This window comes from Micrasema longulum, unplaced genomic scaffold (genome assembly GCF_059751315.1).
Source record: "Micrasema longulum isolate JH-2025_06_02 unplaced genomic scaffold, ASM5975131v1 h1tg001722l, whole genome shotgun sequence".
In the NCBI taxonomy this organism is placed as follows: domain Eukaryota; kingdom Metazoa; phylum Arthropoda; class Insecta; order Trichoptera; family Brachycentridae; genus Micrasema; species Micrasema longulum.
The window spans coordinates 226,217-240,383 of NW_028278900.1; the positions used below are offsets into that span (position 1 = coordinate 226,217).

At 32.2% G+C, this 14,167-nt stretch overlaps 1 protein-coding gene and 1 long non-coding RNA gene across 2 annotated transcripts; one reads left to right on the plus strand and one right to left on the minus strand.

Annotated features, from left to right (window-relative positions):
• Positions 1 to 1,184: 1,184 nt before the first annotated feature.
• On the plus strand, positions 1,185 to 8,602 carry LOC148274221 (katanin p60 ATPase-containing subunit A-like 2). Its single transcript, XM_088237429.1, has 6 exons — positions 1,185 to 1,313; positions 3,592 to 3,972; positions 5,365 to 5,775; positions 6,068 to 6,264; positions 6,789 to 7,033; positions 7,453 to 8,602. The coding sequence occupies exons 1-6, from the start codon at positions 1,269 to 1,271 to the stop codon at positions 7,581 to 7,583; spliced, it is 1,410 nt and encodes a 469-aa protein (XP_088093555.1). The 5' UTR covers positions 1,185 to 1,268; the 3' UTR covers positions 7,584 to 8,602.
• A 335-nt stretch (positions 8,603 to 8,937) lies between these two features.
• Positions 8,938 to 13,534, minus strand: LOC148274222 (uncharacterized). The gene is made up of 3 exons (XR_015824350.1): positions 13,389 to 13,534; positions 11,674 to 11,820; positions 8,938 to 10,582 (listed from the first exon to the last, which is right to left on the minus strand). It is a non-coding gene; the product is annotated as an uncharacterized LOC148274222 (long non-coding RNA).
• Positions 13,535 to 14,167: the final 633 nt, after the last annotated feature.

The following is a 14,167-nucleotide window of genomic DNA, read 5'->3' on the forward strand; positions in this document are numbered from 1 at the left end:
GCGTTTTTATTACACTTGTGCAATAAATTATGAATGGAAACTACCCATTTGGATAATAATAAAATAATATTAATTTACCAATGATAATTAACACTTTTACGAAGATTTAATGTTATGAATTTAAAGACATAAAACATTTGTAGTCAATATTGTATTTTAGAAACATTCATAAGGTGCATTGCATCTCTACCACATATTCGTCGATGCACCGAGCTCTACTAGCTTGGTAAAACCTCTCGTATTATATCAGTAGCATTATATGGAGAAAAAAATGCATGCCATGCCTTTGTCGGTTTTTTTTTGTTATTATGTCAGTATATTTTTATTATTTGTAATATTTATTTTAAAAGGCAAAAAATAAATTAAAACAACAACATACCATCACGCCGTTTCCCCGTATAGATAGACAGAGAGGATTGAATGCCATATCACTTTGTCTTTGCGTACAAACCTCGCTTCCCTATATTCACGAATATTCATTATCATGCGTGCACGCCGTCTATTCTGACTTTTGACATTTCCATCTTCAATTATTTTTTTGGATTTGGTCGTGGCATGTCTTTCTCGGTGTTCCTTGTTTTCTGCATCCATCAACATTCACATCGTAATCCTTTTAGCCGTTATATCGCTGTCCATTCGCTTTACGTGTCTAAACCAACGCCGCAGCGCCCCTTTCTTGATTTTTTCGATAATGCTAGTCTCAGCCTTACGTGATGCACGGATCGGTAGATCGTAAAATATTATTTAAAAAATCATCAATAAAAAATATTTATAGTATTTACGCAGAGTGATATAAGTATTACATTACCCGTACCTATAGGTTAGGTACAAAATGAATACTGTAGCCTAAAAAAGAGAGTAGGTAGGCTTCTACCTTATTATTGTATATATTTGCTTCGTGAAATTTTATATTTACATTATAATATTATAATCATGTTTGCCCATTAAATAGCACGCCTATGCGTGACTAGTATTAACACGCCACAGGTAGGAACTTATTACAAACATGATTCGACATGAGACCAATCTTAATAAATGAAAATCAATAAACGAAACGATATAAAATTCCTACCCCGACAAAAGTTTAATCTCCAATCCTTGCTTAATGAAACACACCCCTTCTATTAGGTATGACTGAACAAATTTAATATTTCCATGGCAACAGACAGACACAAAAAATGTTATAAGGGAGTTGATCAAACCACAGATATTGGTGAATATTAGATAAGATTTATAAATACGATTTGTTTAGTGAAACATTGTTAAAGATGACCCTTGAATTATCTTTCGGAACGTGTAATATACGAAAGGATGTAAGTAACATACAACATTAAATTAATCTACATACCTAGACATTAAAAGTTAAATAGTCGATGATTCCTATAAATCAGAACCATATATAAGATCAGACTTACTAGTAAATGAACCATATAATTATAATATACGGTAGGTAAATTTCAAATTGCACCGAAACAAAAATCTGTCAGATAACTATTAATACGTTATTTTTCAAATATTTTTTCTTCATAATTTAGAGAAAACTCGCCCGAATCGATCTATGAAATTAAATAAATTACGAGTATTAAGATGGTTGAATATACGTAATACGCATTGCGATTTAAAATATTTTTCCCAAATGTTTTAATCTGGTTTCAATGCGCATAATTTATACGTCAGTGCAAAAGATTATTTATAAAAAAAGAAACATTCGATATTTAAAATCAAACCAAATTAACAATATTTCTCTAAAAATTACGTAGGTACCTTTGATATTGTTATTTGACGTACGAGTCATCATCATCATCATCATTCCTGTATTCACATTTAGCGTTAGTACACTAATACCGGCGTATCTCGGTCATTCTTTGTAATGTCATGTATTTGTTTGTATAGTTGTACGAATAAAATTTGAATACCTTGTTATAACTTAACTAATAAACAATATATATCCAAAAATAATTTCAAAAACAAAACATTTTTATAAAATCCAAACGTTTCCCGATGATACTCTATCTACCTATGTTTGTTTTATTTGTTTTAATATTCAGGAGCAAATCCAGCGACCATGAAACATTGCAATGTAAAAACAGATTTTTAAATAAATATTTAATGTACACCCTACAGGGAATCGAACCCGCAATGTTATGTGTGGTAGGAAACACGCTACCCATTATGGAGACAGCAAAAAAATCCGACAGTATCAATATCTCCCATTTTGATTATTGTTCCCCTGTCAAGCTTTCAAAACGTGTTCTACGTAATATTGAAACATTTTTGATTGAACGAACTTAAACACTTATTTTAGTTTTTCATTAATAAAACATGTTTAACTGGATACAATTGGTGTTATTTTAATATTACTTTCGTTTTTTGTGCTATTTTTTTTATTTTAAAAGGGACATTTAAATTGTGTTACACTCTCAGAGTAATAATGCGTAACCTCGAGAGGAGCCCAAACGTAGGAAAACCATTATATGACTATTGGGTATTAAGTTAGCTATAGTTCGCAGCAAAACAATAGGCCGTACTCAGGTCGAGAATTGCCCAATGGATATTAATTTGCATTGTAATTACTTTTAAATATGTACCTGTGTATTTATCATTGCAGGGTTATTCCAATCTATTTTTCTATAATTAGCCTATATTTATTTTATAAAACTGAAAATACATGTTTGTGTTTATTTTTTTATTTATTTATTCATTTTATTCACAATATATTTATGTTATATTTATTGAGACATAAATCCCAACTCCATTGAACCAAAGTCCTGTGTTGAGTTTGTTTGTTTGTCCATCACATCTTCGAAATGGCGAGTCGTAGCGGCCTGAAATTTGGACACCTCATTTTAGATACGATTTCTAGATTAACGTTGCTATTTTTGAGTAAAACTTTAATCGGCCTCTACTCTACATGGATGCCTAGTGCGGCCCGGACATTATTGCCCATAATCAACTGTCATTATTTATTTATTTATTTATTATCAATAGTAAACACACTTTATTCACAAATTTATCTCTTAAATTGAGAAAAAATAGTATCTGAAGTAAATGTGCTGATTAAGGAAAATTTTTAAGCAACATAATACACGTGTCGGAATAATAAATGCCAAAAATCAATGTAAATCATGGAAAAATATTCGGAATCAGTTACCTATAAAAACTGACTCCTTTAACACCTTTGACGCTCCTACTGCTGCAATCAAACATACTGCAATTCACCATAGTCAATTTTTATTTATTATAACGTAAATATCTAACTTCTTTACAAACGAAGCCAAGCACAGCTACAAAAGCATCCGATCGAACCGTTATGTTTATGTTGTCAAATAAAACAAAATGGCCACCAATTGGTTGCTAACCAAAAAACCAACATTGCTTGCGTTCTATGAAACATAGTGATAAGGGCTTCTTTCTAGGTTACCCATTATTACTCTGAGGCTATTCTTAATTTTAAAAGGGCAATAATTGTCCCAACTCAACGCAGGACTTTGGTCCCCCGGAGTTGGGACTTATGTCTCAAAAATTGTTAGTTAAATATAGTACTGCAAATAAATTTTTAATAGCTAATATTTTTTGAACCACCTATTTCAGAAGGAGAATTCTAATAAAATAAGAAAACGAAATATATTATATTTGATATTAAATCATTTAAGAGATGAAGGTCTTTTTGAAACTGCTGATAATCTTATATCGGAAGCCCGTCTCACAAATGAATATCAAGTTTGCGACAATATGGACTTGGATATTATATTACAAGACTATTCCAATTACTATTTCATCAAATTTAATAAAAACCCGCTGATATGCAAGAAAAATAAGGAAGCCGACGGAGAAGCGTTAAAGGGAACAAATGTGGAGACTAAGAAAAATAAATTTAAACCTCAAAAACTAAAAGACAAAAATAAAGATCTGGCAAAAAGTGAAGACGGTTCAAAGGGGGAGGCTATCATCGTTACGAAATTGAAAGATAGGGTAATTCCAAGGCTTTTTATTGTTAACGCGAATAAATTATGTTCACATTATTATCCAGATAGATGCCATTTTTACGAATATTATTTTGTAAATAGGTAGATACGCCAATGAGGAACTTCATCGCTACCTGAAATTGGATACATTTTTTTTTTCTTGGGCGCGGTAATTTTTTTTTTTTTTTTTTTTTTATACGCCTCCACTCGTTGCGGTAAAAATTAGAGCATTAAATTTTACTGCAAAGTTTCTAGAATATGTACGAAAAAATAATTAAAAACATTTTTTTTAAAAAGCACCAATTTCAACGACGTCACTGGTTCATATGAACCAACCAATGATATGAGAGCTGTGAAGGATATCCGGTTTGCTTATCCCAAACGAACCATATGTCAGTTCTTCCGATTTTTATATGAGAACCTCTGACTTCACACGCGGAGTTATTTTAAAATGCATACATTTAAAAAATCTCAGCGCTGATAATACGATATCTGATTTTTTTTTTTTAAATTTTGGCTTAGTTGAATAATCTATTAACAAATAAAAAAATAATAAAAAGACACTGAACTTCCTCATGTAATCTGGTAACTAATACACATTTAAATTTTGTGATTCGCAAAATTGAATATTTCTGTTCAAATCATATTTTTAAAAATTCAGTTCTTGGTCTAAAAAAGATATCGGTAGTCAGATGGCAGAAGGGACCATCTGTAATTTTCAAAAATGTTCAGGAGAGCTGAAATACGTCTCAATTTCAAGACTTTAATCCACAAACTTAAATATTTTAGTATTGCTTTTGAACAATAAATTACCATTCTAAATGACGCTGATTAAAAAAAAAATTCTGCGTGTATTTACTGAATTAAAACTTTTGAAAACTAAAATATAGACAAAAATACAGATGGTCCTTTCTGCCATCCGACTTCCGATATATTTTGCATAACCAGAACCAAAACACGTTTATCTTTTAAGAGAAAATAATATATTTTTGATTCCCATAAACTTTCTCACTAGAAACTGTAATGGAATAATTATCTTAATTCTATGCCCGCATGATTCTAATGAGGTTTTCGTAATACTGGGTAGTGAAATGCAAACTGAAATTAAACGATGAAAACACTGCTAAAGATCATCACATATAAAGTAATGTTGTTTTAAAGTTAGTTTCAACTTAATGTTAAATTATTAAACGCCATGAAAGATTAAAAAAACGCTCCCATTTTTTTATTTTTCGTGCGCCACATTATAATAAAAATGTTATAAATAAAACTAAAGTACCATCCGTGCGACCTTTTCAACATTATATTATTTATAAAAAAATGCATAAAACTTTAAAGAAATAATCGTAGGATCCATCTTTCTTAAATTTATAGGTCTTTGAAGTTATAATAATTTCAGGGTGATGGAAACAATGAAACGTCGAATGACTGCAATTACTACGAAAGTACAATTGAGACAAAACCGTTTAGCAAATTTGTGTTGGATTTATCATCTGAATTCAAAGATGTTGCCGAAGCAATATATCAAACAACAAGATGTAGACATTCTGGAGTGCTATGGAAAGATATAAAGGGTTTAGAAAATGCAAAAAAATCTCTAAGGGAGGCCGCAATATTGCCTCTTAGGTATCCAAACCTATTTCAAGGGTTGGTGGCTCCTTGGAGAGGAATACTGCTATATGGGCCCCCTGGAAGTGGAAAAACATTACTGGCCAAAGCACTTGCTAGCGAATTCCACAGAACTTTCTTTAATATATCTGCCAGTCTAATTCTTAGTAAGTGGCGAGGGGAATCAGAAAAGAATATAAAAGTAAGAATTGATTTTAGTTTTCATTTGGCACTGTCGTTGATTGAACTTTGAATAAGTTTTTAAAAATCTTTAAGTGTTTTCTGAAATTTATTGAAATCACCATTAGACCTGTGTAAAAAATAAAATGTTTCATTGGAAATTTTTAGGAAATCGTGAGAAGCAAATCTCGTCATAAATTCTATGTATTCATTATTTTAATTTGCAAATCATTTCAAAGTTATTAATGAAATTCGCTTTAAATAACCAAAATGTCCTTGTCATGTCCATAATAATAAGTCTAACATTTTTGCAGATATTATTTGATTTAGCTAGATACTCAGCACCCTCTATAATATTTGTTGACGAATTTGAAGCCTTAGCTTCAAAAAGAGATAACTCAACAGAACATGAAGCCTCGAGGAGGCTTAAAAGCGAAATTCTAATTGAACTCGACGGATTAGGGAAAACTTGTGAAAATGTACTATTTCTAGCTACATCCAATCTGCCATGGTAAGTACTATTGTAAACTAATTTTATAGTGCCCATATTGTTATAATATTAATAAAAAGCAGAAATATGTAAAATAAACCGTTAGAAAGAAGCATGTTTTTTTGAAAATTATCTTATGGTTATCATATTTCAAGAAATGAAATTACGAATTGGTCACTACTTAGGTACATTATATTGTATTTGTTGCCGCAAATAGTTAGGTACCTTTTAAATATTACAAAAATTGATGTTATGTTTTCGAATGTTATGATCAAGTTAATGATCAATAATAAAGAAAAAGTTGTAAGGGGTGAGGGAAGAAAAATGATTGTGCTAGAAGGAATTTGAATTTCACTTTGGCTTTTTCCTAAATGTTGTATCATTGTGAATCCATATCGTGTTGATTGAGTTTCATTCTACTCTGAATTTGTGAATTTTTAAAACTGATTCTAAGTAAAAAATACTATCAATAATATACCTTGATTTTCTTAAATTCCATTCATTGTTAGCATTCTGATGAGCCTAATTGTGTGACTATATTTCAGGGAGATAGATCCAGCAATTTTACGAAGATTAGAAAAAAGAATTTACATCCCGTTACCCGATTTAGACTCCCGGGAAAGAATGTTTAAGATGTTTTTGGAAAACTCCGAATACAATACATCGTCTATAAACTTTAGCATTTTATCAGAAATCACAGAGGGATATTCTGGTTCAGACATTCGAGTAATCTGTAAGGAGGCTGCAATGATATCAGTCAGAAAATATTTAGATGAGATTAATGTGACAGGTAATAATATGTAATTATTAATTATTAAGTACTCTAGCACCATTAAGCTGATGTGTGTGTACATCTGATGCAGTGACTTAAAAATATATAAAATATAAATACAGATTAAGTCTATTGTTTTAAATTTTTCTCATCGATTACTTACAAAAAATGGCGCTTTCTTATATATTGTATTTTCTGTATACCTATATAGATACTCATAAATGTCGATACGTTTAATTAGTCAATATAATGTAAAAAATGCCCATCTGGCGTAAAGAAATAAATATTTCATATAATACTGTTCATCCAATTCGCAAACTCTAGGATCACCATAGTTGAAATATGAGTTATAAAATATTATCTCGGCAATTAATTCAGAACATAATTTACATGATTTTTGTGACAGATACTTAGTAATTTAGATTTTATTTCAACAGGAAAATCATCAAATGCAAAACATGTCATACATCATCAGGATTTAGAATTGTCGATATTTAAAATAAAACCGACAGCAAAACTTTTATCGGTAAAGTATAATCAATGGTCCGAATCCATGGGAGCTGAATAAAAATAATATATATCGTCCGACTAACTTGCAAAACTCCAATCTCAAAAAAAACAAATTTTACACGAGGGTGAAAAACAATATAATTTTTTGAAATTATACTGTTTTTTTCACCCTTTGGTAAATTTTTTATTTTTGGAGATTGGAGTTTTGCAAGTTAGTCAGACGATATGTTAGAATTATACATGTGGATGCATGGGAGTTTCTGTCCCAGTTGGAAATTGACAGAAGAAAACGATGATATGCTTTGACGTAAGATTTATTACATATTTGAACCGGGTTGTGGTCCCGTGGCTAGTGTCGCAGAGTCACAAATCAACTTGGTTCACATTTTCTGATAGTGAGTTATTTACAACTGGCTGAAAATGGCCCCAAAATTGAAGTATTTGGGTAAATTGTAAGAACGCAAATATTTATTTTTATAAAAAAATAAAAAAACTGGGTAAATGGGTATCAGCGTAAACGTTTTACCTGAGTAACTAACTGATTGGCTGAGTACTGACTGTGTAACTAAGGATGCTACCACTTATATATAGCGATTGCCCAGTGTTCACTTCACTTTCTAGTGGGGACCTGAGGTCGCATACCATTTCCGTGGCTGTCAGCAATTTCATATCTGTGCGTTGTCAGCAATTTGTCATCGGTAATTTGGATGTTTTGACAATCCATTGTTTACACACAGGAAATGTATGATTCGAGTTCTGCACTGTTTTTAAGACGATAGTAGGCCAGATGACAGTGGGTGTTCGTTTTCAGGTGAGTCCTACACATACGTATATACAGGTGTTCTTTAAACCCTGTCACATCCGAAACCACAGTGATCAGTATGGGGAAGAAGACATATAAGCATATTTAAAAAAATATTTAGAACAAAGAATTTTTTTTTAAATAAAATATTACAAAAAACAAATGGTTGCATACTTCTGCAGGGGAGAAGTGAGGGGAGCGCGGCGCAGTATCAGATTCCCCCCTCTCCCTCCTCATTTCTCCCCTGCAGAAGTAAGCAACCATTTCCTTTTTTTAAAATTTTATTCGTTCAAAAAATTTTTGTGTATATGTATTATTATATTATATATATTAATATGTATTCTTGCTCATACTGATCATCGTGGTTTCGGATGTGACAGGGTTTAATGAACACCCTGTATAGAACTTATTTATGACAGCATTGTTTCTCAGGTCATAAACATAAAATAATAAAAACAGCTGTAACAGTTTTTACATAACATGGGCGCACTGCACTGATCATAGCTCTGAGGATTAGTAGGATTCCAAGAAAAAGTTGTATTTGAATATTATTATAAAAATAATAAATTTTATTTGTTTGTAAAACAACTTCATTAAAAAAAACAATATATTCTTAATAATATTCTTTATTGAACATGTAAATAATATTTCTTTGATATAAATATACATACAACCACAGATTAATAAAATCCAAATTCATTATTATGATTTAATCACGATCTTATATAATTAAAAGGGAGTTGAGGAAAAGGAGAAGAATCACAATTTGAATCTACATATCACACGCAGACATGATGTATGAAAACATTATAGGTAAGGAATTTACAAATAGTTTACGCACACCCCTACAACTATTGTATTAAAATGGTTTGCAAATAATGCATATACATACATTATAAAACAGTGAAACATAAATAAACACACATACTAAATACTGATTAAGTCCTTGGCAAAACAAAATATTTCATTTGAACAATATTTGAGAGGTGTACATAGATAATCAAAGCTGAAATCTATGTAACATAAATATATATTATATTCCTAATATTTAAAAATGATACTCATATTTTATATATGAGCCCATCGCAGGTAAAGTAAACTAACTGACATTTTAAAAGTGAAGTCAACTCATAGCTTATATGTATTACATTTCTGTAATCCAAAAACCCTTTTTCTTAGTTCTTTATGTACAAAACATCAATGTTAATTTAAAATATCAAAACAGTTTACTAAAAAAAATTGCAAAAAGCTCAAAGTTGAAACTTTGAACACAAAAATTTGGCCATTCTGTCAGTTGATTCACTTCACCTCCAATGGGCTCATAGTACTGGCAGGCGTATTTACTGCAAAGTTTCACACATTTATTTTCTTATAAATATAAATAATATAAAGTAATTGTCCAGAAATAAATCAAATTCATAGAAATATTATATTATGTATTATTCATATTATTATAGAATAGAATGTAAATATAATATTGTATTGATTTAAAATTAATTGGTTTATTTTGTGACCATAATATCAAATGCGCAATCAATCCAATTTATTATTACCTTGTCAAAATGCAGTCTTAAATCATTTTCATTCTTTTACATCACAAAGTTGTCGAAACTTTATAAAATAAGTCGACAAGAAGCGAAGTATATTTTAAAAAATTGTTTAAATCCCGAATGAGAAGGAAGAGAACAAGTCTAATAGTATTCACATAGTACATTATGTAAGGTTTAAAGCATTGGTAAAAGTTATACTAATTGATATAAATAAATATAATAAAAACATAATAAATGTTTGACCACAAAGTTAATGCTTTAAATATGAATAATATAAACCTAATAAAATTAAAACCAAAACGATAATAATATATTGAAAGAAGTTAATTCCGTCAAAGCAAGTAAAACATTTTTACTGTACTTGGGGTATGTCGTTACCCTTCTCTTTATTTTGTCAACAAAATATAAAACTATCTCCAGCAAACCAGTTGAATTAAACAACATTTAAGAGTTCTACTCTATTTAATACTTTATGTTATAAGATTCTAGATTATATATTTCATATAATTCAGCGTCAGTACAATAAAAACGGCTTAATATCACAATTTAAGTATAAAATATGATGGCAGGAATTTGGCCATCGTCTGCGGATGTTCCATTATTATTCCCAGCAGCGTATGAGAATTGGAAAACAACTTTTTCTCCGTTTGGACACTCTGCCACAACCCTCCTTTGGCCTCTGGTACCATAGTAAGAGTCTGAACCCTAAAATATAAATATTGAGATAATGGCAGATAATAAATTACTCCATCTCATAGATAATCTGAAACGATGACTTCTGATATTTATCTTTCAAATAAAGCCATCATCATTAGAGATGAAACGGATATCTGGTAACTATCCAGCGAATACCCAGTAATGTGTGAAAATTTCATAAAATCAATGCCACTAAATTGATTTATTAGTATCAATTGTGTCTGGGAAAAAAAAAGAAACCATTATTGATTGATAAGTGATCATTAAAAATATCATGAAAATATTTTAACCACTTTTTATTTTATGCCCATTAAAGTTATGTTTTTAACTATATGAGAGAAATTTGAGTACCGGGGTGTTTTAACTGTTTCTTGGTCATCCTGTGAAATTTTACTTTTGTGGGTTACCACCTTTTACCTGAACATTGTCGATAAATATAGGAAGATATAAATAAAAACTAGATAGATAAATTTAGCCTAACTGTTTATTATTAAGGATATCGACCTCGCCGAATAGGTATCCGGCTAAACTACTATTTGTTTCATTCTAGTCCTCATTATTTCCCTATTTGCACCCAGGGGTGATATTCCAAACGCTCTCGCGAATTTTGTATGTAAATACACAAGATAAAAGCGTTTTCTACGGTGGCGAGAGGGGTTCAGAAAAGCACCGCAGTTGTTCATAGAGCACTGTATCGACACTCCAATTGCAGCATATTTGGATCATTTTTGCTGCATGAAAGGTGATCAGTCTTACACTTTAGGTGCCAGTATGGGAACAATAAAATATTGCAGTGTAAAATCAATATTTCACATCCACCCTGCAAGGTTCAAACCTTTGACATAGTAGACGAACGCACCAACCACTGCACTATCCATCTCACTCTAACACAATCAAAATCGTATTCCTCTCTCGTTTCCGCTACATATGAACGAACACTCTGTGACTCTTGTGCTAACTACTGGGGCTAAACTGAAAATATTTCTGTACTACAAACTGTTACTACTAGGGATTTCACTCCGGGCACTAAATCTAATTGATTCATATTGCTGAAACAAAATTATATTTGTTTGGAGTATGTAAATTGTAAAAAAAAATACCTTAAGAGTTGCACTAGCTATGTATGATGTATTTGGAGATATTTCTATCGGATCCTTGAACATAGCCCTAAAGGTATCATCAGTTCCATCACAGCTGAATGAAGTATTGTTGGATCCACAGACTTTTTTAGAACCTGTATGTATTATCTGAAAACATTTTCAAACTCAAAGTAGCAAAAATAATAATTTTATTGCATTAATTTTCATTACTTACACAACTAATTACAACAATGAAAATAAAACATGCTATAATTTATAAGAAAGGATAAAGGTGCTGCACGTAGACAGCAATTGTTGAGTGAGAATCGGCAGCTCTTTGACTGATTGGTTCGGGGACTCCACTGGAGTGAGGCAAGACTGTGCAGCAAATCCTGTCCTGACGATCAGCCTCTTTTTAATAATGGGCAGAGGATCGAGAAAGTTGACAGATTTAAATACTTGGGAGTTCACATAACCGAGGATGGTGGCATGCACAAAGAGCTCGCAACCTGCCTAGGAATTGCTGGAGCAACTTTTAACACGATGCGTGCTGTTTGGAACTCTAGCTTATACTCGTTCCAAACGAAATGCTAATTACTTCATTCTTGTATAATACCAGTTTGAGATTCGACTTCATAACTAACATTGAAGCCCGAGAATGGACACAGCAGCCTCCTATAACGAGCGTTTTGAGAATGCGGCTGCTCTCGGATGCCTCAGGAGAGCCTTGACCCAAGTTGCCACTTCTTCTCACGCACGGGCTCTGCCCATTCTGGTAGACTGTCCATAACGATCTTTCAGCTTTATTCGGCGGAACTAAGGGATGCGAGATTGATATGGAAGGAGGCAAGATCGCTGGCTAGCAATAAGGCCTCCTGGACGCGTTTGGTGAAGTCCACATGCTGCACTTAGGAGTGTATGTAGAAAAGAAAGAATAAATGAAAGAAACTCATTTACAGTACTTTAAAAACAGTAAAACCAGAAGTACACACATTGTGACAGACACAGCAGATCACTTTCTACCTCTTAGTGATCGCGCCTGTCACAAGGAACTGTATTCTGTAGGAGGTATCACTGCGGAATGACCGGGCGTAGGTAACCGCGGTTGGCGTGCAATTATCTCCGATGGAGATTATCGCTGCCTAGAGGCCCTTGCAGGTTTACTAGTAGGTAGCATTGGCGGCTGCAACCGGGTTGTAAGGCCGGTATCGCTCCGACGGCGGGAACGGCGTGTGTTCCGGGGGTCAAAGGTTCAAAGCCAAGGCCCAATTATCCGGGGTCAAAAATCCAATCCAGTGAATATCCGTATTCCAAGTCCAGGGGGGTAGCAGCGGTCGAATATTCCAAGTGGCGGAGAGGTCCGGGTCGAAGCAAAATCGCAAAGCGGAGAGACGAAATGGAGAGTAAAAGCCCGTAGTGAGGTTGATGACTAACTGATTTATTATTTGGCTATCGGGCTTATGTATACAAAATATTCAGACAGAAATAATATGTATACACAGAAAATAATAATATTTTTATTTTATCTCTCTAATGACTTCTATTCTATGTGCTTCGGTATGGCAATGACCACAATGACATATTTAAAGTTTGAGTTTTATTTTATTTTAAATGCATTAAATATTAAAAGGAGAGATACACTCTACATTACAAATTTGATAAGTGATGTACGAGTACATATAATTTTAAATAATAATAATAATCTTAAAAATAACCAATGAAAACATAAAACTAACCTGAATTTGAACTTCATATTCAGAAGACCCGAAGAATGATCCATAGAGGCCGAATCCAACCACAAATATTCTTTGGTCAACAATAAATCTAATTCGATCTGAACTTCCACTGTAACCCCATCGGGATTCCGTATGGATAAATCTGTATAAAAAAATTAATAATTAATTTTCCATATTATTTTTTTATGCCAGCTACAAATAGTCTACGCGATTCACAAAACATGCAAGAACAAAACCATTTTTTTTTTAATATTAATATTTGTTCGCTTTGTTGAATAGTAATTGCATTTTAGGTTATTCGTATATTTCACTCTCGAGTCTATTTCATACCAGTGGTTTGTAAAGAATTGTCAGTACATGAGGTTAATGAAAACACATTGTGAAATTTCAAGAAACTCACTATAATACACATCTTTTAAGTAGAAATTTGTAATGAGATTATTAGGTTAAATGGTCATATTTCAACATACACAAACGCCTTTTAAGTTAAAAAATATCATTATTACTACGAAGCAGTTCTGCGTTGGTTTGGACATGTAGAGTGGATGGGCAGAGAAAGAACAGCTAAAAAGATTTACAACTGGAATGTTGATTGATGTAGGAAGCAAGGAAGACCGATAAAAACATGACATGACCAAATCCAACAAATACTTGAAGATGGACATGAGTCAGAATAATCAGCGAATCATGAGCTGTATGAAGGCAGAGGAAGCGAGATCTGTATGCGAAGACAGAGTGATATGGCATTCAATCCTCTCTGCTTCCACCTACGGCGTAAT